The sequence below is a fragment of the Passer domesticus genome, chromosome 5, assembly GCF_036417665.1.
Source record: "Passer domesticus isolate bPasDom1 chromosome 5, bPasDom1.hap1, whole genome shotgun sequence".
NCBI lineage: Eukaryota > Metazoa > Chordata > Aves > Passeriformes > Passeridae > Passer > Passer domesticus.
Window position 1 is genome coordinate 33,762,503 of NC_087478.1, and position 26,101 is coordinate 33,788,603.

At 35.7% G+C, this 26,101-nt stretch overlaps 1 protein-coding gene across 7 annotated transcripts in view; it reads left to right on the forward strand.

Moving 5' to 3' along the window:
- The window catches only part of CNOT2 (CCR4-NOT transcription complex subunit 2), an 83,968-nt gene that overhangs the window by 56,431 nt on the left and 1,436 nt on the right, over window positions 1-26,101 (forward strand). For 5 of the 7 annotated variants that reach the window (XM_064419495.1, XM_064419490.1, XM_064419492.1 and 2 more), the window contains 13 exons: window positions 3,780-3,846; window positions 7,204-7,351; window positions 7,953-8,135; window positions 10,559-10,638; window positions 10,725-10,784; window positions 11,757-11,882; window positions 14,402-14,526; window positions 16,061-16,181; window positions 16,293-16,449; window positions 18,239-18,300; window positions 18,397-18,446; window positions 19,234-19,334; window positions 19,921-20,065. In XM_064419495.1, coding sequence (XP_064275565.1) covers window positions 3,780-3,846; window positions 7,204-7,351; window positions 7,953-8,135; window positions 10,559-10,638; window positions 10,725-10,784; window positions 11,757-11,882; window positions 14,402-14,526; window positions 16,061-16,181; window positions 16,293-16,449; window positions 18,239-18,300; window positions 18,397-18,446; window positions 19,234-19,334; window positions 19,921-20,065 — 1,425 coding nt within the window. The remainder of the gene's footprint in view (window positions 1-3,779; window positions 3,847-7,203; window positions 7,352-7,952; window positions 8,136-10,558; window positions 10,639-10,724; window positions 10,785-11,756; window positions 11,883-14,401; window positions 14,527-16,060; window positions 16,182-16,292; window positions 16,450-18,238; window positions 18,301-18,396; window positions 18,447-19,233; window positions 19,335-19,920; window positions 20,066-26,101) is intronic. The other 2 variants (XM_064419494.1, XM_064419493.1) reach the window with 1 other exon arrangement.

Below are 26,101 nucleotides of genomic sequence, written 5' to 3' on the forward strand. Positions count from 1 at the left end.
GGGTCAGATGTTGTTATTAAATAGTGCAGCACAGATGGCAGATACCAGAAATAAAATAGTTTCAATACAAAATTATGCTGATGTTTGCATCTGTGAGAACCCCATCATTTATTAGGCCAGATACTTCTCACAAACTTGCTTATTCTAACACATTTTGCTTCTAGGAGTTGACTTTGTAGTGCTAAATCAATATATTTTAGCTGCAGCTTGCTTCAAGTTTAAGAAAGTAGCTTTGGGCTGTAACTACAGAATGTAGCAGCCTTCACAGAATTGCTTTACTAAGTTTTCTTGGTGCCACCCTGCTGCTGTGTGCCAAGGTGGCAGTGGTGGTGGCAGGCAGCTGTCCCCACTCTGAGCTGGGGGGAACTGTCTGGCCAGCGCTGCTGCTGGACCTCCCTCCCACCACCCCTCTGCTCTCAGGGAGGCTCCCGAGAGGGCTGTAAAGTGCAGAGTTTTCTTCACAGTTCTGGCAAATTTAAGCATTTCTCTTGGTGCTGGTTTTTTTTTTTTTTTAGATTTGTTGACACTCTCAAGTGAACTTAACTGCAGTAAACTGATAAAGTGTAGTGAAAGCAGTTACAGTAAAATCTCTCAGCACTAGGGATAGGGAATTGTCTGCTAGCCCCTTGCAGCTTATTGATTCTTGGTGTGGACCAGTCCAACAAAATTGGGCCATCTGCTTGGATCATCAGTTGGTTTGAGTTTAGATGCATAATCTTCTATGATCAAAATTGCATTGTCGCTGTCTGAGACTAGTGAGTAAAATGATGTCCATGTCTTGAGTGTTATGAACTCAGTCTTTCACCCTGCCAGTAACGAGTGTTGGTCTTTCCTGTACCCTGGCAAAATGAAGTGCAGCCTTCATGTTACACAAGGTCTTTTTAGCTCAGAAGTCCCCCTGTCCCAGGGGAGACAAGTCGTAGGCTTCCTCTGTCTCGTAATAACATAGGGAAAGCTAATAGGGAAAAAAACCTGCCTAGTTCAGTGATACAACTTTGGAATAGAAGCAGAAATCCCATGCTGGGTTTTGTGGCTGTTAACCACTAACAAATCGATTTAGGTTGTTACAGCTATAATTCTGAGTGGTTTTTCCCTAAGATTCTAACATAATTGGGTAAAGCTTAATAGGTCTTAGCAACTGGAAGAGGCTTTAGTCACCTTAAGACTAAGTCTGCTTTGGTTTTTATTAAGGTTATGACTTTTGGCTGTTGTAGAAAAAGAAGTTCAGGTGACTTCCAATCACAGTTACAAGTATGCTCTCGGAAAGCTGTTATATATTCTGTGTTGTGTAGCAAGTAGCCCAGTCAGAAGAAATAATGATTGCAAAATACCAGAAGAAATGTTTTTAGTGCTACTAATACTATTCATCTTCAATCTTCATTATCTTTGGTGGACCAAGCTTGAGTAGACTATAATAGTGACTCAGAAGCTTTGAATGCAAGTCAAGGTTCTGGTAATAGAGGTTAAGGTTTTGCTGAATTTAATTTTTGTTGTTGATCAAAATTGTATGTAAATAATAAAAAAATCAAGACAACTTTAAACTGTTCCTTACTTAGATATGATAGAAAAAAGATGTTTAATAAAGTAGAGATGAAATAAGTGAGATAGCCATACAGCATATTATTGGTCCATAAGATTTGAGAAATGCTGCATTTGATCTGCCTGGAACAGATCCACAGGATTTTTATTTTTTTTTTTTTTATTTTTTCTTGAGGCTTGTTATCTTTGATGTTCTAAGTATGTTATGACATTAAATTATCAGATTTACTGAATTCAACATTTGGCCTTTATTATAATTTTCTATAAATTTCTCTACAAGTAATTTTGCAATTAACTTTTCATGTAAAAGTAAGTGGCACAGTAGGTATGACCTACTTTGCAATATTTCAAAAGAAAATCATCTTTCTGATAAGCAGTATCCAATAAATATTATTTGCTACTGCTTTTAATTGAATTTAAAAAATCAAGTAGTACTCATTGTAAAGAGGTGGGATTCTTTTTTCTCTCTTTAAAGTAATCTATTGCCTTTTAGGGGTTTTCTAATTATTGGGGTTTTTTACTCCCAATCAACATTTATGCTGAGGTCTGTACCATCATCTGTTTATTACATCACATGCTACCACAGCAATTTTTTAATTTCCTCAGCAGCTGTGCTTATGGGATATTCCTTTTTGGCTTAACTGTTTTGCTTATCTGTCCCAAAGCTGGTAGTACTTTTTGACTGATGTTTCTAGTACTGTGTCTGGTGTGTTGGCTTTTATTTTTGAGCTTGTGTGCCTTTATCATCGTCTCAAAAGGTGTCTTATGACTTTCTGTCTCTCATTTTTTTTCCCATAGATTTACAATTTTTCACACCTTGCAACATGTTCTAGGATTTTCCAACTTGTCAAACTTGAATGTTGTTTTTTTAACCTCACCATTTTACTTTATCTTTCCTTTCTTAAAAACTACTGTGTCAGCTTGTTTTATCAGTGTTTAATGAATATCAGTTTATTAGCTTGGGGTGGGGAAAGTGTGCTTTTGAAATCTTGTCTCCCAAGTGTCTCTATTTCAGCATGCTTTGGTTCATGTTGCAGAGCAATATTAGTGTGAATGAATTTTATTCCTTCTGAATGAAAATGGGTTGGTAGAGATGCTGCAGCACTGCACCAGACAGGTGCCACTCACTAATGGGCATCTAGTCCATGGCATCAAGTGTTTTAGTTTAGGAAAGCATACAGCAGCTGGTAAGCTCCCACAACCAACTTTTCTTTTTACAAATGTACTTCCCTCTGTCTGCATCACTTCTGATGCAGATATGGACTGTGAACCTGGTTGTATGAATGCTGAGCTGAAGCCAGGTGTTACTTAAAGTGGGTTTTTGTTCACAGTTGTTTCTTCAGTTAGAAAGAAGATCTTGTCTTCTTTCTCATTTCTACCATCTGGATTTGGCCCCAGTATGGACAACTAGCAGATTCAGTTTATAAGGTTTGTTTTAATTTTACATCTGCCTAGATGATACCAACAAAGAAATTTGCAGTTTATCACAGTAAAGTTATTTTGATTTGAATTCTTTACTCTTGAGCTGAAAACCCTTGAAATTGCCTTATGTCTAAGAATGCAGACATTTATTTCCTTGAAACCATCCTAAAATTCAGTCCAAGTCCAGAGTAATTCACTAAGCAAGCAGCTATTTGCACATGTGTTACTAAGTAGAAGTAGCATATTCTGTTGTGGATCGAGGGATTAGGTCAACTGATAAGTCTTCTTGCTCCAGGGGGTCAGTCAGCTATACCTAGTGTTGGTGAACAGCTAATCAACAAAAACAGGGTTGGATGTTCCAATATATAACTTCCCTTAAGATTACAAAGGTTTGGTTTTTTTTTCCCCCCAAGTGTTTAAGTTACATATTATATGTTATGTTTCTCAAAGTTATTAATAGTTTACATTTCTTGGGAAGCATGGAGAACAGTTTATTCTTTTCCTCTTAGAACAGTGGCTGGAAATCTGGTGTCAAGTGTCTACATTAGTTGTTTCCTTCTTGGTAATACATGATTTCTCTAAAGTGGGCATGGTAGAGCAGGAAATATTGCTTCTGACATTTGTAGGTCCTGTTCATATCTGTGTACAAGCATGAAGCCAGCTCTTAGGGCAGTATATTATAATTTTAACATTAGAATCTTATCTGAAGTTCATATCTTTTTGTATATACCTTGGCATAACATGGTATTGTCGACTTCCAGAGCAAGATAGCACAATAGCTTTGTCTTTAATAACCTCTTACTCTTCTTACATTTTAGATGCTGGCATCACCATCAACATCAGGTCAGCTGTCTCAGTTTGGGGCAAGTTTATACGGGCAACAAAGTAAGAATTTTTTTTATTAATAATATGTTTATTTTATTCTAAATATATTACATTTTGACACTCTAGAACATGCAGATGGCTTTGTTTTCTGGCAATTGTGTAAAAATGACAGTATGTCTCCTTACATACAATTATTTTAAGATACATTTTTGCTTTACTTTTGCTTTGCTTACATTTTTGCAGTGTTTAGTATGCAAAATGTTGTATTGTCATTTATAACTGCTAAATATCCAAATACAATCATACTATAAAAAATTTCTGTGATTTAACAGACTCTCTGAAGGAAAACATAAAGAAAGCGAGCTGAGCTAAAATGAGCCTAGTTCAGAAAATTATGTAAAGAATAAAAGGAAATTGTGCCTTAAATATAACTGATACTTCATGCTCTACAGGAGCACAGTAATTCTTGTGTACATGCTTGGCAACTTGCATGTGGCCAAGAGCTCTGCCGCTAAGATTATTGCTTTCTGCATCACTGTTTTTTTCTTTCTGATACCTTGACAATGTCATGTCTGCCACTCCTGTGGACACCGTTGCAAGAGAAAAGCTATAGAGTGTAATGCCACCTCAAGGACCACCTAACTTAGGACCAGCATTGAGAACTGAACCTCCTGGTAACTGAGAGGTGCACTCAGGCAGTGAGTCAGAATATCTGAGTTAGATACAGTCCCACAAGTAAAACAAGTTGTGAATGTTATCTCACCTGCGTCTGTACGCTTTTTAAATGTTTTCTGCTGTCTTGCAAAGTGCATCTGACTCAGATTCCAAGAAAAAGTGTCTTCAGAGTACTTTAGAGAGTCTGGACTTTTTTATCTAGACACACTAAAAGCTTTGTTTGCTAGATGCTTGGCCTTCCCAACTTCTTTTGGCTTTCTTCAAATGGTTTAAAAAATACAGTGGCATTTTGAGGTGGGATTTTTTTGTTTGTTTGTTTTTTTGGCGGCATTGGTTTTTGGAAGGTTTTTTTTTTTCTGTCTCAGTGGTTGTTGAAGAGTGACCCTGTAATATAAACTGCCATTTTATTATGCTACAGAGATTTATATGAGCAGCTTCTAGCTAGTCTGAGAGTCATGTTTGGCTCTTGTCTTTTAGGTGTTGATTCTGGCACTATTGAACCTATCAGACTTTACTGTATACAGATACTGAAATAGTTTATGCATTCTATTTATCACAGTTATTTGTTTATTTTTTTAAGGTCATCTTTTTTATCAGTTTGGTTTTTTCATTCATTTGACTACTGTGCCTAGGATGTAATCTCTGTAACACGGAGACATACATGTCTGCAACCTTGAAAGTAAATATTATCAGGTGTCAGTTTCTACCAGATCTTGAGAAAAAGGGGCAAGAAGCTTTTTTGTTGAAATCATAGTTATGATTAAAATACTCTTTAGGAAAAAGAAAGCTGATAGTGCCTATGTACTTTTAATGATTGGTAGCTGTCAGTCATTAAGCAAGATGTCATATTACAGCATCAATGTAACCTAAACTTGACCAGTAGGAAAGAAATCTGCCATTTCATCAGTCTGCCTCCAACATAACCCATATAGATCTTGTCTCAGAAAACTGGAAAAAGAAAGTGTAAGAAAAAAGGGGTTTTTTTTTTCTTCTTACAGTGAGTATTTCAACTGCCCCTCCTTGCCAGTAATATAGTTCTAACTCACTGTGACAGCCCTCATCAGTAAAAAGTTTAAAGAAAGCCAGTAAAAAGAAATAACCATCGGTCTAAAAGTAGCTTTGCTAAAACAAATGCTTGCACAAAATTAGGTTGAATATCCTAATTGAGTTTTTTGGTGTGCTGTATCTAGTTTGGAAGTGTATGTATTTTTTCTTTACTGTTTTATTTTTAAAATCCCCTGTAATTGTTAATCAACATGAAATATTTTTTATAACACATATTTATGTTCATTGAAATTATTCTGATGCAGGAAATTGCCAAAATATTTACAGTGAACACTTTGATGTAATCAACATTTAATGAAATGTTACGATGCTTATTATAGCAAGTCACACTACCTCTTAATCTGAATGTATAGAGATAAATCTGAGTGTTACACACTTGAGTTTTATTGCAAACTCCCTGGATTTGCAAATTGTAGGGTAGGACACAGACTGCAGTTCTTACAGTAAAATCTGAATGGCTGGGAGATTTCTTCAGACCTTGTCCATGATAATAATTTGAGCATATGCTGTGTCTGTTCATTGCATTCTTAGTATTTAGCCACGTTATACATTGGCATATTCAGCTCTTCTGCTGGGGTGTTCTACCATGGGAGAGTGCTGATTCATCAGAATTTTCTTCTGTTTGGTCTGCAAGATAAGGTTTTTGAGTTCTGTCAGTCTGCCTCAGCAACCTTATGCCAAAACAGTAGGAGCTGTCACAGCCATCATTTTTTATATGCTAAGTTTGTTATTATTGCCATGTTGCACTAAATGACTTTTTCTTGTCTTTGAACATAATCCTGAAACTTCTTAAATACAGAAAAGTGATGCAAGAATGATGAAAAACTTTCTTAAGTTTTTGGACATTTTGAAACAGGGCAGTAACTGGTTATTTTCTGCTGTTCTCAGTTGGAGTAATTTAATTTTTTACCTCACTGAAGTGCTTGCTTTATTCTGTCACACACAATTGTTTGTGTAGAAAATACTTGTGATCACATTGTTAAAACCATTCTGTATGTTTTCAAATGCTAAAAGAGGGCTGTTAAAATTCTCCTTGCTTTCTTTTCTGATAAGGTCCAACTTGATCACAGACACTGAAGTACTGTTGGCATAAAGAAGCAACTTGAACTATAAAGAGAGAATTGGCCTCAAATGTTGCTTTTATTGTCCTAAAAACAGTGTTATTGTTAATTGAAGATCCATCACTTTTGCAGCACACTTTCATTTTTTTTTTATCAGAGATTTGCTTAATTTTTAGCAAGACAAATCAGTGTTCTAAATACTGGTCAAATACATACTTATTTATTCAAAAGTAATTAGCATATTTCTTGAGTGCAGTTACTGATTTTCCTAAAATGCTGCCTTCTTTTGAGATAAATTGTATATTTCCATGTCCTTATTGCAAAACTCAAAATTCAGTCCTTCATCTACAGTATATATCTCAAAGGAAATAAAATTTTGTAAGTGACTTCAGAGAAATTCCTCAAAGAGCCTTTCCAAAGTTAAACAGATATGGGCCTAAATTTGATAGTTGAGTTTCTTCTATCCAAACAAGGACTTTGTTACCCTGCACTTTCCTTCGGTCTTTACACATTTTTTGTACGTTGTCAGCATAAATTGTTTCCATCTATACCTGATGGAGAAGACCTTGTTCCTGATTGCTCTGTATCTCCACCCCTCTGAATTTTTTTTCAATAGGTGCACTAGGCCTTCCAATGAGGGGAATGAGCAACAATACCCCTCAGTTAAATCGCAGCTTATCACAAGGCACTCAGTTACCGAGCCACGTAACGCCAACAACAGGGGTACCAACAATGTCACTTCACACGCCTCCATCTCCGAGCAGGTATTTATCAAAAGCTGATATTTCTGCCATTGTGTCTTTCTGCAGAGCTCTTGTTCAATGTTCTGCATATTTTGCCTCATACTTTACAGTCTGATAAATTAAAAAAGAAGAAAAGTAGTTTCTATGGACCACTTCCTATGTTAGGGAAATAATACCATAAAAAAGTAAGGGTGTACTGTAAGACAGTATTTTATTTTTGTATGTAGAGGACAAATTCCTGGCAAATTCTACTTCAGAATGTGAGAGGTAGTTATTTGATTGTACAGTTAAAATTTTGCTATGGTGTCATACACTGCATGAGAATGTAAAGATAGTAGTCTGAAGTGCTCATTAGAAAAGAGCTGTAACACCTTTTCATATGTATAATACTTAAATATTTATCTAAACCTGATGAAGGACTTGATTAATATGTAGTGGATCATTACGTATTTCTGAAGAAATCCAGAACTGCATTAATTATAGAGAGTAATCCAAACAGTGTTTGGTCACTAAGCACAAATTAATTTGCAGCAGCTTGGAGTTCATCCTGCATTAGTAACCTAAATGAGTAGCCAAATACTGTTGTACAGATTCATCTCTGTGGATGGTTTTTCTTTTTCAGGGGGATATTGCCTATGAATCCTAGGAATATGATGAACCACTCCCAGGTTGGTCAGGGCATTGGAATTCCCAGCAGGACAAACAGCATGAGCAGTTCAGGGTTAGGCAGCCCTAACAGAAGCTCTCCAAGCATAATATGTATGCCAAAGCAGCAACCCTCTCGACAACCTTTTACTGTGAACAGGTAAGGCTCTTTAATTGGACCATCCCTGTACACCCATAGACATGCTACTCTGGAAATGTGATTTTTACCCATTAGAATAAATCTTGAAACCTGTGTCGTGTACTCATGTGGGCAATAAACTTTGAAGCTCCTTGTCGTATTCTTGTAAGGTCTTTGAGGTCCCTTTAAGCTAAGTTCTCTTTCTTACTATTGAATTTCTGCTGCATCCTCTTTAAAGTATGTGATGTTTCTCATGCATTCCCAAGGTATTTTTGAAACATACCTTGAATCTGCAGATATGCATCTGTTTTAAAATTGTTCATATAGGACTTTGGGAAGAAGTAAGGCAACATTTTTGGGAAGAAGTAAGGCAACATTTAAAAACATTATAGTTATTCTGGAATGGAAGTAAACTGATTCAGACACAATAAGGATCTGGTATTTAACTTCTTTAAATTCTGGAATGATACAGAAAATAGTGGCTTGCCATTCATTTAAGGATATATGCTCATTTGGATGCCAAAAGTTTCTCAATGGCTTCTTCTCTTTTTCTAACTGTAGGCAGGATACTAACATCACAAATCATTAGGTTTTAACTGTTTTATAGTGCTCTGTTTATGCTGCATTCATGTTGATAAACTTGTAGTAAGCACTGTCTTAGTTCTAGTTATTTAATGTGTGTAGTCACAGCTTAGCGTGGCTGCCTGCTTTTGAAGCCCAGCTCCATTACCTCATGATCTCTGTGCTCCCAGCTAAGTCCTTTTTCTCCCTTCAGGCCCTTCCTTAGAGGAGTGACTATTGGATGGGGCATAAAGAAGCTCATGGTGGTCAGGTGCCACCTCTAACCCAATCTAGGATTTTACAAAATAGATAAAGGAAAGTGAAGACGAACATCACAGTTATACGATATTTAATCAGATGGTTTAGTTTTGTAGTTTCACATTGATATAGGCATACAGATACTGTTCTCAAGCACAACAAATAGTGATCCCATAGTAGTAGTTTGTGGTCCTGGAGCGTGAAAAGACTTCGTATCTTGCCTCTGATTACGCAAAATTTGCCTTTTCTGTCCTGTCTAATGGCAAGTAGAGCTGATAATTTAAAAAGATACTATATTTTGAAGTATTTTTGAAATTTGAGATCACAAACAGATGAAATAGTAATTACTTAAAAACTCTATGTGCAGAGGACAATATTGGATATTGATGCATGTATACAAAGTGCTGGTCAAATATTATTCAGCTGTAGGGTAGATAATGAAATCCCTGTGTGTAGGAACTTTTGAATTAAAATGCTCATCTTTTACTGTTTGCATTGCTCACTTTCAATAAGCTACAAGTTTTACAAATTGAGAAAGCAGTATCTCTGAAACAATATCTAGCTCTTACCCCACAGTTTATTAACCTATGGAAGTATTGTATACATATCCAATAGCTAATTAAGGTTTTTAACAAAATTTTGAAATTACTCTTGGGGAAAAGAATTTATGGCATTTGCTTGTCAGGTGCATGAATGATGTGACTTTCAAGAAGCATATTTTGAATAGTTGTTTAGTTGGAGCAACTAAAAACTTTCATACAATGAAAGTTTTTAGGCTAGGTTTTTGAGCATGAAGCATTTGAAGGTGTTTCAAATTAGAGTTAAATGCTTCACATTTGTAACTGTAAAAAGTTTGCATAGGTAAAATTTCCACTAGGAAACCTTTTCATATTTTTATTCATGGAGACTTCCAAAATATCAGCTTCTATCCTGTTACATGAAGAAGTGGATGTTGTGATTTCCCACAGGGCAGATATTGAGAATTTCACTCAGCTGGGGGCCTGGGCTTTGGGCTTCTCAACAGGATGAAATGGGACAGCTTATTTGTGAAGCTGTCTGTGCAACAGCAGTAGTCCTGTATGATACTTAGATGCTTTCAAACTTTTTGCTTGACTGTATGAAACTTTAGCTCCATGTCCTTGTATGACAGAGACCATCCCTCTGCTCACAGTAACACCATGTGTACATAGTCATGACTGCATACCATCACTGTTCAGCTTATAAATGGGTCATGACAAATGTGGTCTTTTTCATGATCCAGCTTCCCACCTGCCCATGAATGGATTGCAACCTGGCTTTTAACTACTGCATTTAATGCTGCTTCATTTTTGTATATGAAATTATTGAGTAATGATCATGTTAGTCATAACTTGTTTGTTGACAGATGTCTTAATACATAATGGCTATTAAAAAACTAAGCTATTTTGAAGTCATTCCAGGTGACTTGCTTGAGTAGTGCCTGATGCTGCTGCTCAGTGTTTTCAGAAAATAATTGAAAACCAAGTTTGGCTACTATGGGTTGCTTAGGCTTGAAATAATATCATTTTTTTCTCCCTTTAATATCTTCCACTAGAAATACAAAGTATATGTATCTTTTTGTCTGACTTCCTGGATTTTTTTCACAGTATGTCTGGATTTGGGATGAACAGAAATCAGGCATTTGGAATGAATAACTCCTTATCAAGTAACATTTTTAATGGAACGGGTGAGTTTACTCTAATGTTGACCTTAAACTACAGTAGAAATTTTTTAAAAAAGAATTCTAATTAATAATACTTTGTTCTGTTGCAGTTCAACTTTCTAACAATTTTCAGATGTTCCATAGAAACGCTGCTCCAAAAGCAGTGCTAGGTAACTGATACTACTTTATAGCAGTAGATGTTTAATACTTTTGAAGACAAAGTGAAAGTAGTTCTGTAGTATATTTGCTGTAGGTCACATGCCTATAGATTATACTTATTCAGTTAGAAATGCAAAACAGCTCTTGAACTTGAAAAGGGTATTGGAGAAGGTTTATCCATATTCTAGGAAAACATTTGGTATGTAAAAGCAGTGGGAAAACATTTTTTTTTTTAATCTCAAATTCCTTTTGAACAGCTGGTTTATCATATAATCCTTTCAGTTGGTTGTTTAGGTTGTGATTTTTCTCTGGGAATTACTTATTCACCCGAATTTAATGAACTAGAGAGAGGAAAATATCTTTGTCCATAAATTATTTAGGTTCATGTGTGCTGTTGTTTCTGTATGTGGCTGTGTATATGAAGCAACCTGAGGTGCTGGTGATGTCACAAGAATGGAATGCTTTAGGCATTCCCTAGGACATTGTGACATTTTTATAGAGCTGCAGCTCTGGCCTCACCTCTGTTGCATTTCCTGCTGCAAATCAGAAAGTGTTCCCATGTAACTTGCACTGCATTGGCTTTTCAGCTGCTTCAGCTTTATCTTACCTTATCTAAGGACAATAGAGCACTTTGCTGGTGCTGCTAATATGGGTTATTCTCTCAAAATTTCTTCTTGATAATTCTTCAAATTTAAAACAGATTTAGAACTGAAATTTTGTTACTTTGCCTGTATTTTACATGTACAGACTTTAATTCAAGAGTAGACTTTACTAAATGCTACTATCTGTTGTTTGAAAATAAACTTCAAACATACTGATGCTCTTTTGGGTAGGCTTGTAACACAAAGGCTATAGTTATATGAAATAACTATGGGATGAGAAAAAAGATCAACATGAAAGAAAATGTCTCACATTTATTTTGCTTATAATGAAGTCTTTGACAGAAGTACATAAGGGAGTTAAAATACCTGTTGTTATTGTAGATGGAAGTGAAAATGTGACAGGACTGGACCTCTCAGATTTTCCAGCACTAGCAGACAGAAACAGAAGGGAAGGAAGTGGCAATCCAACTCCATTGATAAACCCTTTAGCTGGAAGGGCACCCTATGGTAAGACCATAATTTTGAAAGCTCTTTGAATGAAATGAAATTTGCTTGATTCACCTGTTGCTGTTCATAAGACAATAGATAGTCTTTTCAAAAATTCTTTTTCACCAGACAGGTGAACTGCTAAGACTTATTTTTAAAAATGAATAATTGATACCTGTGATTGGAGACTCACTTTCATAAGTATTAGAACACATGTATTTAAGTTTTACTGTCAGTAGGGGTTGTTGGGGTTTTTGGTCTGTATGGTTTGATTGCTCTGAGGCTGCTCACTCTAGAAATTTATTAGGCAATAGATTTTATTCAAATTACATGTAGACAAGATCTGTTGATGTCTGAGTAGCAAATTGCAGGAATAGTGTTTTATTAGTAGAGGTGTTACTGTGTAAACAGTCATAAGCTGTAAATGTACTGTAAACTTTCATTGTTTATTTGATAGTATTTGATGTTGTACTGTTCAGTGTCATCCCTATGATGAACATCAGATTTCAAAAAATAACCTGTAAGCATCAATTATTATCACTCAGATTCCAAGTATGTCATATAATTCTTGCTGTACAGGTTAAAAAATAATAAAAGGAAAAACCTTTAGGTGGATACAAATCTTACTATTTGGGTCTTGAAAAAATTCAGGTAAGCTTAGCGTGAGGCACAAAACTTTCTTTTTGTTACTGCTTTAGTAGACTTTGTTACGCATGTTGCATCAGCTCTTGTGAAAAGTTGCTTTTATAACCATAAGTTATTTTTGTGACACTTGTCAAATTTTGAACCAAAAATAACCTAGTGTTTTCTAACTATAAAACACTAGTGTTTTTCAGAGATAGCTCCAACTTCAATTGGACGAAAGAGATACCACATTATCAAGGGAAAGTAGCCTCATGGATTTGGCATAACCAGGGCCCTCTGCATAAGATAGCTGTGAGAAAGTGTTAAACAAGTTAAACTGAATTGTTTAATATGGGGAAAAAGTAACTTCCCCAGCTAAAGACACTCAAAACCACGCATAAATGGAGACTTAGTACAGCTTGAGGCTTATTTAAGATTTTGTCCAACATGGAATGGCTTGGGTTGGAAGGAACTCTAAGGACAATCTAGTTCCAGCTTTGGAAGAAGAAGACAGTATGTGAAAAATTGATAGAAGATGGGAGGGAGATCCCCACAGATGTACTTCCAGCACGGAGCTTCAATTCAGTATTAAACAGCACTGCAGCATAAAAATGTCTGTAATTGCTCTTTTGCTTACACCATTTTCCCATTTTGATGCTAGCATAGCTGTTTGCATGACTGCATGATATACCACGAAATAAAGTTCTCTAGAGAGGTACCCTAAGCATCTGCTTAGTGCAGCAGATGTGTATGGAGGTAAAAACAGTCAAAAATGAAAATGTGAAATACTTGGATGTTGTCTTCCAGCACAAAACGTGGAGAGCACTTTTGGTTGTGGACAAGAAAGAGCAAGTTCGAAACAGAGCAGAGACCTACTTTCCTCATGCTTAATTATTCAGGAAAATTGTACTTCACATAACTTTTAGATGGAATAAGAATATCTATTAAAGCTAATTCATTATCAATTGTATTCATCCAGTGGAAGAAATTGTAGTAACTGGATGAAAAGACTGAACAGCAGAAGCAAGATTAACTCAATGTTGTTTCTTTTTTCCTTAAATAAAGAAACTTTGATCTCTAATTCCAGAACACTGAAGAAAGTCATGTGTTGTTATCTACTGAACCATTTTAGTCCTATCCATCTACTAAGACTCTTCAAAAACCAGGACCTAGACTTTCTTCTGTGTTCTGTTCTTCTAGTGCAGTGTTCATTGCAACCAAATCACTGTATTATGTCTCAGCAAATTCTAGTCACCCTTGTGTGTGTGGTGTGGTGGCTTGTTTGGTTTGGTTTGAGCTGGCATTAAAAAAAGTTCCTGTTCAGTTGTCAGAATCCATGTTCCAATGTGACTGAGCTGCTTTTTCTAAGTTAGGATCAGAGCACTGAGAGTTGCAGGCTAAAATGTTTTCAGTTTTCATACTGAAGGTAGGAGTCACTTTTATGTCACAGGCGAGTATTAATTGTTAACATATTCTGCTGCAAGTTAGCTGGTTGTCCTTTGAGAATACGTGCTTCTGAAGAGATTATGCAAAAAAATTCTTCATGCACATAGGAGATGGAGAAAAAATGTATTATACTTCTAAAAGCAGTACATCCTTATCAGTGAATTTACCTAAATACAGCTTTAACAATGCCTGTAAAGATTATTTGATTATTTAGATGTGCAGAACAGGTGCAGTGGATATGCCTATGAATTTAACCCGGAGTGTTTCTCAGCTCACACTTCAGTAAGAGGCTTTAGTCTAATATGTGTGGATGTTTTGAATGAATATGCTTTGTTTTGCTTTACCTGTTTCTTAAGTCAACGCTGTACAGCTTGCGCGTAATGAAAATGGACAGTAAGCAAGATCAGCAGAAGAAAAATTTTTTACTTGGCAGTCATTTAATATTATTCTTGCTTTCATTTTGATGATAGTTGGGATGGTAACAAAACCAGCAAGTGAGCAGTCCCAGGACTTTTCAATACACAATGAAGATTTTCCAGCATTACCAGGCTCCAGCTACAAAGATCCAACATCGAGTAATGATGACAATAAATCTGTAAGCAAACCTTAAATCTTCTGTTATTTTCAGTGTTCATACTTCTTTTGATGATTATATTTTAAAATGGTCAGTGATTATATTTGTAATAAGAAATTTACAATTTTGCCCTTCTAAATTAATGAGAGATGTCGTATAAGCAGCATTTAAAATGTAATTATGTAAATGGAATTTCTCAGCAAGGTTTTTGCTCCAAACAGCCACTCGGCTTGGATACCTCAAAACTTATTTTTGAGAATTGATGTTTTTTATGTTTGCAATTTGTATTTTTTTCTATCAGTTGTAGCTTATCTTTTTGCTACTGATGCTTCTCATCAGTAGTAGTAATCTACACATTATAAGATTTTTCTTCAAAGTTGTCCAGTCCTTTAAAAGTTAGGTGGTACAATATCTCTTTAAGGTGAAATGCTTAATAGAGATGTGGAATGAGAGGGAACAAGCTCTATTAAGAGAGCATTGATGACTATATTGTAGGCTAATGAGGTACATTATATCTTACGTATCGGTATAATTATTGTGCATTAGATATATAGCTTAGAGCATAAAATTATGGGCTTTTCTTCATTGTTTATTCTGAAAACTTTGTAATAAAAAATGTTGTTTTGTGCAAACAAAAGGTAACTAAAATGTGAATGGCAGAGGACACTTTCCTGCAGGATTTGACCAAATGTTCTAGTTTCTGATTGCTTTATTACTTCTAATTGCAAAAAATATGTTAATGACAGTGCCATAAGTACTGGTGAATTAGTAGTAGACATGATTACAAACTCATGTAAGAACTAGAAATGAACTGTTCAAAAAAGGAGACATGAGGAAGTCTGGCCCCTAAGTGTTGTGGGCAGTTTTATAATGAGAAAAATGTTCTGATAGGATTAATACTATATACAGTAAGGAGAGAGAGAGAGTAAATGTGATTAATTGTATAACTGTAGACTTGTTAGAAATTATACATATAGAAATATATTTTGTCAGTGTATAGATTCCTGGAGCATAGTCTGTTTTCTTGCCAGACATAGTGCTGTATAGTGTTTCTATCAGACGTTGTGTTTATATGTCTTTTCTGATAGCTGCAAATGTGTCAATTGTATGTTGCTTGCACCTGAAATTGGCTTGAGTATTATCTGTTACTGTGTCATGGAATGTTATTCAGGAGCAGGACTATGTTGAAAATCCATGATATGCTGATCCAAAGGAAACTCTAGTCAAAGGCACTTGGGATATCCACTGTGTATTCCAACTAGAGTGCAAAATAATTTATTCTTTTAGACTGCAAACTTTTAGCCTATTAATAGTAGATCTGTATGACAGGTATACTTCAGAAAATGGTAAATAGTACATAAGGTTTGTCAACAGAACTCGGGCTTCAACTTGATGCCTGTTATTGAAGTGACTTGATGTACTGGCTTCGAGTGCTTGACTGAAAAGATATGTATTTGCTTGACTGAAAAGATATGTAATTCCATTTGGAAAGATGCATATTTCCGTTTTGGTTTTTTTTTTTAATCATACCAACTCTGCAAATTATCTTTAATAGAATTTGAGTACATCAGGCAAAACATCATCCAGCACAGATGGGCCCAAGTTTCCTGGAGATAAAAGTTCCACTACGCAAAACAACAACCAGCAGAAAAAAGGGATCCAGGTGTTACCTGATGGTATGTGTCATTCCACCTTTTCTGCTTTAAAAGTTTTGACAGTCATTTAGATTGCCTTGTTGGTTCCTCTACTTCTTAAAAGGAGAAAACTAATTTGTTCTTCTTTCCCAGGTCGGGTTACCAACATTCCTCAAGGGATGGTGACAGACCAGTTTGGAATGATTGGCTTGTTAACATTCATCAGGGCAGCAGAGACAGATCCAGGAATGGTACATCTTGCATTAGGAAGTGATTTAACAACACTAGGTCTCAATCTCAACTCTCCTGAGTAAGTTTCTGGGATTTAATCCTATCTTCACTGTTGGTTTTATTATGCTGTCATTCATAATCCGTTCACTTAGTTCACTTGACTATTAAACCCACAAGCTGGTTTGCCAAAAAAAAATTTGAAAATGTAATGACAATAAAATAAAATTTTCATAGCAAAGAGAATTGTGCTTCAGGGCAAGCTTTCAATAAACCTAGTGGCTTTGCTTATTCTTTTAACTTCTTTAGGATTTTTTTCAAGGAATTGACAGTATACTGTTTATAAATGTAATGTATACCTTCCTTTTCTAATAATAATATTCCTTGGGGATATTTGCACTTAACTCTCAGCAGTTTGGGGATAAATTAGATTTATATTGTGTAATGATGAACAGAACACCTGCAGCGTTAGGCTGCATTGAAGATTAGTTTAAATGAAAACAGTTGACTTCCAGTGACTCAGTTCACCTAAATAAACTACTTTAGTCATCTGGGTTTGCAATAGAGGCGGTGGGGAGAAAAGTAGTTAGTGACTGCACAAACACTAGAAGAAGTGCTGTAGGCAGGAGAGATGAATAACCAGCCAAGCCAGGGTGCCGTTCTTTTTACACTAATTACTGAAGGAACTCAGATCAGTTTAGACAAAACTGATGTCTTTCAGACGACTGCAGTTGTGAGAAAAAATTAATTTCTGGTGCTCCGACTTTCAGCTGAAAATCTCACACCTTTTTGTTTCATCACAGATTTATATAGTGTTAGCCTTATAGACAGAGTAGTATATATATTTTAAGGTTTGCACATACTATATTAAAAAAACAAAGAGCAGACAGTGTACACACATAGTTCCCATCTTTCATAAATTTATATGGAGCTGCATGTAATCAGGGAAGCTTGATGAATGTGAATATGAAGCACAGGAAAAATGGCTCCTTATTATTCTGCTTTTCTTAGGAGCTATGCTGTAAATAACTGTATTTTTAATATTTAATTACTATATATAGTGTATTTAGGTTCTGGGATGGAGAGGATAGGAGCTAACATTTGATGCAGACTGTTCCTATGCTATAAAGCTGGTTTTACTTCATGCTGCAGAAAAGCTTTGCAAACAGCCCATGCAGACCTCGGTGGCTGGCCTGCCATCTTTCCAATGTTCTTCCCTTCCTCTGTGGATTGTTTGAAAAAGTAAAACTACTACATACGAAAAGGCAAATGTTTCTGCCCAGTGTGGTAGTTTGGTTGGTAAAAATACCGGTGTGACATAAACACTTAGCACAATGAATGTTCTTTTAGAAACAAAATTTTAGCATTTTATATATTGCTAGTAGTTTATTATCCCTTCTAACTCCTGGTTTGAAGAAGAGCAAAATCTTTGCTGGTTAGTTCTAAAAAGTAACCTGCCAGTACAAATTTTTCCTCTCCTTTTAAATCATAGGCTAATAAATCAGAACCAACCAGGCTTGTGACAACTATTTCTAATTAAATTGAAACCCTGCATAATAACACTGGATACCTGAGAAAGGTTGGGACCTCTGGTACCTAACTTGAAGGAAAGATGGATTTAAAAGGAAATCTTGACCCTGTAGTTTCCCATGGCAGTTTAAATGCAACCTTGCTTTGCATATTAAAAAGAAAAATAATAAATGTAACTGGTTTAGGAGAGTTTCCTTTTTTCTTCTTACCCCAGCTAGAGATTTGGTTGTGTGATACAGCTCTTAGGTTTGTGAAATTGATTATGGAGGAGTTGGTTGGTTGGTTGGTTGGTTGGTTCGGAGGTTAATTTTTATATATTTATACTTTTCTTTTTTCTTTAGAAATCTTTATCCCAAATTTGCATCGCCATGGGCATCATCACCTTGTCGACCTCAAGACATAGGTAAGAGAGAAATAACTATTAAATTCAGTATTAATATTTGTAAATTATATTCATTTACATGTCTTAATAGTTGCATCAATTCCGATTCTTTTTTAGACTTCCATGTTCCATCTGAATACTTAACTAACATTCACATTAGGGATAAGGTGAGTACGTGTGTGTGTGTGCGTGCATTTTTTGTTAATTTATTACCAGTAATTTTCTAAATTTTCTTTCAGATAGATGTTCAAAATCAGTCCATTTTTTGCATGTCCTCAGTCTTTCTAGAAGCGGTGTTAACAGGCTGATGGGACACATCAAGCACCATTATATCTTACAAAAAGAGAATGGGCATGCAAAAGAATAGCTAAAAAGCACAACACATTTTTAAGAGTTTGCCCTTCATGTGAAGTTGAAGTTTTTTGTGATATAATTCAAATGACAAATTAAATTGAGGTATTTCTTCTTGAGATAAGCTCAGAATTGTGTTCTTATTTATCTGTTGCATTTCATATCTACATGAAAAGGGATTTTTTGAGATATATTTTCTTTCAACTTTTTGAAGGGATCATTGAAAAATAGCATAAGAAATTTTAGTAGTGTTACTTAATAGGGCGTGAAGGGAGCAAATACATAGAGAAGTTGTGGTTTGGGGTTTTTTGAAATAAAATATGTAGATGGGATTACACAGATGACAGGGAGAAAATTCTGTCGTGGTGGTTTGTTACATTGTATTTTTCTATTGTATCCTTTAACTTGGAAAGGTTAACTAAAAGTGAAGAAAAATTGTTTTAATAATTATTACTCTGTTCTATTAGAATATCATTTTCAACACACTTAGACTAGAAAGATGGAAGTTCTGGGTGTATTCTTATGTTATTTAAGTGGGATAGTGTGTTTTAAAACATTTATCTATTGTGATTTTTCATCCTCATTTTCTTCAATCTTTTGCAGCTGGCTGCAATAAAACTTGGCCGATATGGAGAAGATCTCCTGTTTTATCTGTATTACATGAATGGAGGAGATGTATTACAGCTATTAGCAGCAGTAGAGCTGTACGTTCAAACTGTTTTGTCAGTCTTATATGAGTTAATCTATTGCAATAATGAAATGGCAGATGTTAAAAAAAACTAAACCAAAACAAAAACCAGAACACCCAAACAAGTTAGGCATTGAAAGCAGGAAGCTTAGTCAATCTTGAACTGTAAAGCTTTTTTTAAAATACCTCCTCCAACTTTGGTGTCATTTTGTACATTTGTTTTTTTACATTTGTGTAGTGGAAATCAAAAGCCCATCTCATGTATTTTGCATTATGAAGCACTGTGGAAAAAATGGCAGGTACCAGTCATTATTGAATGTGTAACTTGCCTGTCATCAACCAAATAAGATCCACGTAAATACTCATAAGAAGAGTTTGCTGCTAGAACCTACCAGACTTGAAGTTTCTTATGTATTTTAGTTTGAGATGTAATAACTGTATGGGAGAGGTATGAAATCACAGGTTTAACCGTGTCGTAGAAATGTTGTTTGGGATTTGAATGCAGTGTACAGTTCTGATTCAAACATTTAAAGTTAGTTTATTAAGTCAGTTTCAGATAACTAACACTAAGAATTATTTTTCCTTTCTATTAAAAATTAAAGATTTAACCGGGATTGGAGATACCACAAAGAAGAACGAGTATGGATCACCAGGGCACCCGGCATGGAGCCAACAATGAAAACCAATACGTACGAGAGGGGAACATATTACTTCTTTGACTGTCTTAACTGGAGGAAAGTAGCTAAGGTATCTCTTTTCCTTTGTGTAGATACTTCAGATACACTGTCAACCATGTATTTTTACAACAAGAGTAAAACACAAAAATCTTTGCAAAAATCTCTGACTTTTTATTCTCCTGTTATTTAGGTTCATTACCTTAATTTCTGATGTCTGACAGAAAAAAGGTTGTCTAAAACACTGGCTTGCTTGTGGAAAACAAGGAGCTGTCTCTCTTATTTCCAGTTTTCTTTGGGGGGTAGAAGGACATAAGACTACTTTTAGGAATTTTGTTAAAAACTCCACAGCATCGAGTTGAAGAATGGAAAGCGTTATTTGGCATTTTAGAAATTGTACTTGCAAACATTTTATTACTTTGCTTTAGAAAATTAAATAGGATGCTACCACACCTCACTTAGGAATTTAAAATGGGTATGGGGTGGGTGCAGGGAATGCTTTTTTGGTTTTTGGGTACAATCTCTCCTCAACCATACTTAGGAATTCCATGGTCTGTTGTTTGAAAATCGGAGTTCTTTGAAATAAATAACTTCTTCTAAGGAGGAGGCATATTTCCATCATGCTTCTTTTCTATACTGTAAACAAAGAGGCCTTAAAAAATCAGAAAGCTATAGCTTTTTCCCTCCCCAGCTGTCATAATCTATTGGTACCATTCTGTCCATTAATACTGTCAATAATGTTCTATGTCAGACCATCTGTAGATTCTGTATCACACTCTTCTCCAAAAACAACAGATCAAATCAGATTACCCTTGAAGCCTTGAACTCAATAGATGTGATTCCAGCATGTTGTAACTATATTTTGTGGTTCCACATGCTTAGGTATTTCATAGAATAAGAAATCTTTTCACCTGCAGCCCAATGTATGAATTCTTTGCTGAAAAGGCATTTCATTTGGAGATTATGGAACATTGCACAAAATAGTTACATGTCTGTTGATGTGTTTTTAAACATCCATTTTAAAGAGAATAAAGTTCAGTGTCCTTCTCTGTCTGTACAGCTATTTGGCACCTAGATACTAATTAGGTACATGCTGTTTTTATTTCCTCCCCTACTCCACCCAAATATTTTTTATAGTTTGTGCAAAATCCCCTCAGGAATTAACATTCCAATTGCCCTGAAGGATCTGGGAAGTTCTTTAGTCCAATTGCATGTGTGACTCCTTGCCTCTGCTGAATTTCTAGTGCTGCAGCAAAACCCAAGAATCTGTAACTGACAGTTTTAGTGGGGAGCCCTGCTTTTATAGTTTTTCCTAAGTACAAGGTAATTCCAAAACTTCTAAACAAAAGCACCACTCATCAAAAAGAAAACACAAACAAAAGGAAACATTTTGTTTCCACTTGAATTACTCTTTTGCTGCATTGTATACTTACTTAGGTTCCCCAAGATGCTGTTTAAAGCTATTTTATTATTGCCCAAGATCATCAGAGGGGAAGTAATTACCTTTGGAAAGGATAGGTTTCTTTTCTGGAGTCAAATGAACGTGTTCTGTTTATTTACGAGCACTGAGCCTCGTGTAGTTTCACATACCAGTGGAATTGTGGTTTTAGCTTGTGTGGACACATGGCATTTCTTTTTACTAGGAGGAAAAAAAATGCCCATTGTATAAGGATAATAGTAACCTCTTCAGTGTCTCCTTTTTCTACCTGTGGTAAATGTATGCAGCTGCTATTTGATGCTTAGCATTACTTTTTAAGACAATGTTTGTCTCTATTTGGAATCCTGAGTACTACTCTGAAACTCATGATCCAGTGCTTGAGTGATGTACATTCCATCCTCCTGTTGGGCATTCCTGCGGTACGGAGAGATAGGAACACTCTGAATGGTTCTCTGAATGGTTTCTCACAAGATCTGTACAGAGTCTCTTTTTTATTTGCAGGCTGAAATAAATTCCTCCAACATTAAAAATCAATAGCTAGTAAGGAGAGAGACAGTATTTTCTAAATTTTTGTACTTGTAGTGATATTGCAACAAGGAATGTGATTATTTCCCCCCCACCAATGGCCATAAAAAGCAATAATATCTTTTCTTCTAGGCTTGTGTATTTCATAATGTAAAAAATTGAACTGGAATATTATTTTGAAATTTTTATTTAACTTTAAGCAGGCAAATTGAGCATTGGTCACAGGAAGCTAGAGAATGATTTTGGGGAAAATTGAGATTTTTTGTTGCATGGAAAATGAGTTGCATACTAGAATTAATTCTGTGATATTTTCACCTTTGATAAATAAATAAGAACTTAGATGCATGTCGTGTGATCTTAGCATTCCATGGTAGTGTTGTTACCTCTGGTATTAATTTCTGTAGTGGACATTTCCTATGAAGAAGACTAATACAGACTCATCTAACAAGAACAGCAATATTTGGTAACACCATGTTGCTTTGGATGCAAAGTACGGCAAAGCAATTTTTTTCTAACAAATGCAGAAATAATTATGAAATATTTCAGGAAATTAGACCTATAAGGAGCTGGAAAAAAAATTCTGATAAATTGCAATCTCTTATTATAACTGTAAAAGTAAAGAAGGCTGAATAGCTTCTTTCAAGAAAAATCAAATAATATATTTACCTTTTTTAATAAACTATAAGCTCTGCTTTTATATTTTTAATAGATGATAGACTGAAGAAGGAAGTTCAGCAAAGTAGCAGAGTAATGAGAATTCCCAAACTATTAGGAAATTGAATAAAATTAATTCTGATTTGACATATGGTAGTTAAAAGTAAAAAAAAAAATTAATTATAAACTTCAAATTCACCTTAAATGCAAAGTAAAAAGCAGAAAAAATCTGATTACACAGGTTTGTTACATGGTTTTTCATCCTAGGCATGTGGAAAGTATGCTGAGGTTAAAGACACTGATTTTTTTTCACTGAGGTTTTGTCTATAGTTTGCTGCTGTTGAGGAGACATGAGAGAGGAAGGGAAGTAGCTCTGACACCAAAAGTGCTTTCTACAATTGCAAATTTACTGAAATCCTGACTTAAGTTTGCTGAAATAAGCTGCTTGAATTTTCTTCCTACTTTTCAGTAAAGAGAATTAATTTAAGTGCAAGATTATAAAACCTTTTTACATTGATGCTATAGTTCTAAACCATAGAATTCTTTATGGGAGAGAAGATTAAATGTTTAAGTGTTTATTTGCATGTCAGGGTTGCTGTCTAGACAAAATTGTTCCCTATCCTGTCAAGATCAGTATTAATTGAAATAATTTCATAATTACTAGAAAGTTAAATTTATTATTCCGGTAAAGATGTGGCATAGTATTTCAGCTCAGCCCCTAAAGTGGGTCTTTGCATCTATCTTTAAGTCAGTATAAATGCTTCTTTTAAGTTCCATTTTGAATTTTTAAGCTAGCCATGGGATTTCTACTCTCTGCTCTCATGGATTTACACAATCCAGAATATTTTGTCCTCAGGCCTATTCTGCTAGCTTTTTTGTTTAGTTTTACTCTCTAACTGCTATGGATCATCCTAAGCAGTCCTCTCCTACCTTAAGTATCCTTGCCTGTTACTGTTTGTACATGTACAGACTGATGTAACTTTGCTATCAAAGCAAGTTTTCAGGATGACATGAGAGATGATCATTTTCTTTGCATAGAACAATTTATTTAGTGTGACACATGCTGTAAGGTTTCACACACGTTCAGTATTCATTATTCCTGGTTAATAAAGGGTATTTAAGTTTTATTTCTTACCCCCATGTGGAAAAGAAAGCAATTTAACACATTTATCAATGAATAAGTGAGATTGTTTGTGTTTTACTTATATCTGTTTATGTTAAATAATACCACTGCTGCTGTTGACATCCTAAACCACAGTGGCAAAAGCATAAAGTATACCTGTAATGTAAGTATTTTCCCCTGTGTCATAAATAATTGGTTTCCAGAAAAAACTGGTCAATGAATTCTTTTTTAGGTATTGTCAGACAGAACTTCAGGTGTTCTTCCATGCTACTGAATATTGAATTTGAACTTTACTGATACTGGGATGCAAATCAAGAAGGCTGTTTTAAGCCTGTTTATTTTAACAGTCAATGGCAGTTTGAAGTATGAACTCGCATACTTCTAGAGAAAATTTGATAGGGAAACATACTCCTGGAGGAGGGACTTCCAGTTTGTGGGATGCAAAGGATTGTTCAGCCCCCTGAGCATTTATTACAGACACCTTGTTAGCAGTTCCCACTGCCACTAGAGTCTCAGGACAACCGTAAGTTTGGAAAACCCTTTTTTAGAACACTGATCCTGTCTGGTTTCTGATACTTACTGTATCTTACCAGTTTAATTAGCAATTTGCCATGGGTCATGTTGAAGGCATTTCAGAGCTTGTGGAAGCTCAGCTAACTGCTTGAAGCTGACCATAGATGGATAGTATCTGCAGGCCCTTCTATGGTTATGTGCAAGAAAGAAACTTTGACAGCCATGAAAGGCAGAGAAAGCTCAAGTGCTATCTTTTCTATTATAAAATGACTGCAGAATTACTGGAGATCATGGAATCATAGAATAGGTTGGGTTGGAAGAAACTTAATGACCATCTAGTTCAATCCCTGTACCATGGGCAAGAACACCTTCCACAAAGCCCCATCAAAACCTGGTCTTAAACACTTCCAGGGATGGGGTAGCCACAGCTTCTCTGGGTAGCCTGTTCCAGTGCCTCACCACCCTCACAGTGAAGAATTTATTTCTAATACCCAATCTAAATGCTGCCCTTCTTCAGTTTAAAGCCACTCCCCCTTGCCCTATGCCATTGCAAAAAGTCCCTCTCCACCCTTCCTGCAGGCCCCCTGAGATCCTCCCAGCCTAATCCAGCCTTTGACACCAAAGTACGTGTATGGACGTGTACCCCTTGATCTTGCTTCTTACCCAAGGGGGGAGCAGCATCTCTTCAGTCTCAGATGTATCTGCCCAAAAAGAGAGCATACACCAACTGGCATGCAGTTTTTATTAGGAATGCCAGGAGCAGTTCACTTGCCTATATATGACCTAAAAAAGCCCAAACAAACAAACACACCGCCTAAATAAATAAAGAATCCCTGAAAATCATCAACCAAACAAAACCCAACAACAACAAAAAAATCTTTGGTTGGAGTAGAGAGCCGGGAACTAGAAATGAAGCAGATGTGCAACATTTCAGTACAGATGGCTGCAACCTCACATTTGCTAGGGTTTTCCAGTTTTAGGGACAGTATTCTCAGGGGAGTGCACAATGCTTTGTATTTTCCACTACTTTATTTCCTTGCCATGCTGAATGTTCTTTCTATGCTAAATGGACCTTGTTTTGCCTTGAAAGTAGAGAGGTATAAGAGTTGGATTTCCTAGATTTTATTTCTGTTCTTGCATTAATTTAGTATAGATTTACATGTAATGAAGTATTATACTATTTAATCACTTTAGAGGTTGTTCTAAAATAATATCTTCATTAGTCATGTGTTTTCATCTCTGTATGAAAATAGTGGGATAAGTGCTTTGCAGATACAAATGTTGTTCTGCTGAGGTTCTCCACCAAGTCAGATAAAATAAATTACTGTGCATGTCCAAAGTTGTTGTTGAATTACCAAGTACCCCTGAGGAACAGTTCTGAAACTTCTGCTTACCATGTTTTTTGAATGGAGATTAAATGGGATGAGACGCAGTTAAACTGCTGAAAGGGTCTGAAGAATATAAGATTTCAGGTTTGGTGGGTCTGGGGCTTAAATATGAGTATGAAATGTGGAGGAATATTTCGATACATTTTGGCTTAAGTGGGTCTCAGTACTTTGTACATGGGCATTTTCACAGAATAATTTAGGTTAGAAGAGACCTCTAAGATCAAATCCAGCCATTGATCACCATCATGTCGAACAGACCTTAGCACTAAGTCCAGTTGTTTCTGGAACACCTCCTTCATGTCCAGCCTGAACCTCCCCTGGTGCACCATGAAGCTATTTGGTCTGGTAGTGTGACACAAAAATATTCCCAAACCTTAGTTCATCCAGAATAAGCCTCTCTGCTCTGTCTCCTTGAAAGACAGCTTTTGTTTATAATTCAGGTCATGCTGTGGTTGTTTGTTTGTGTTT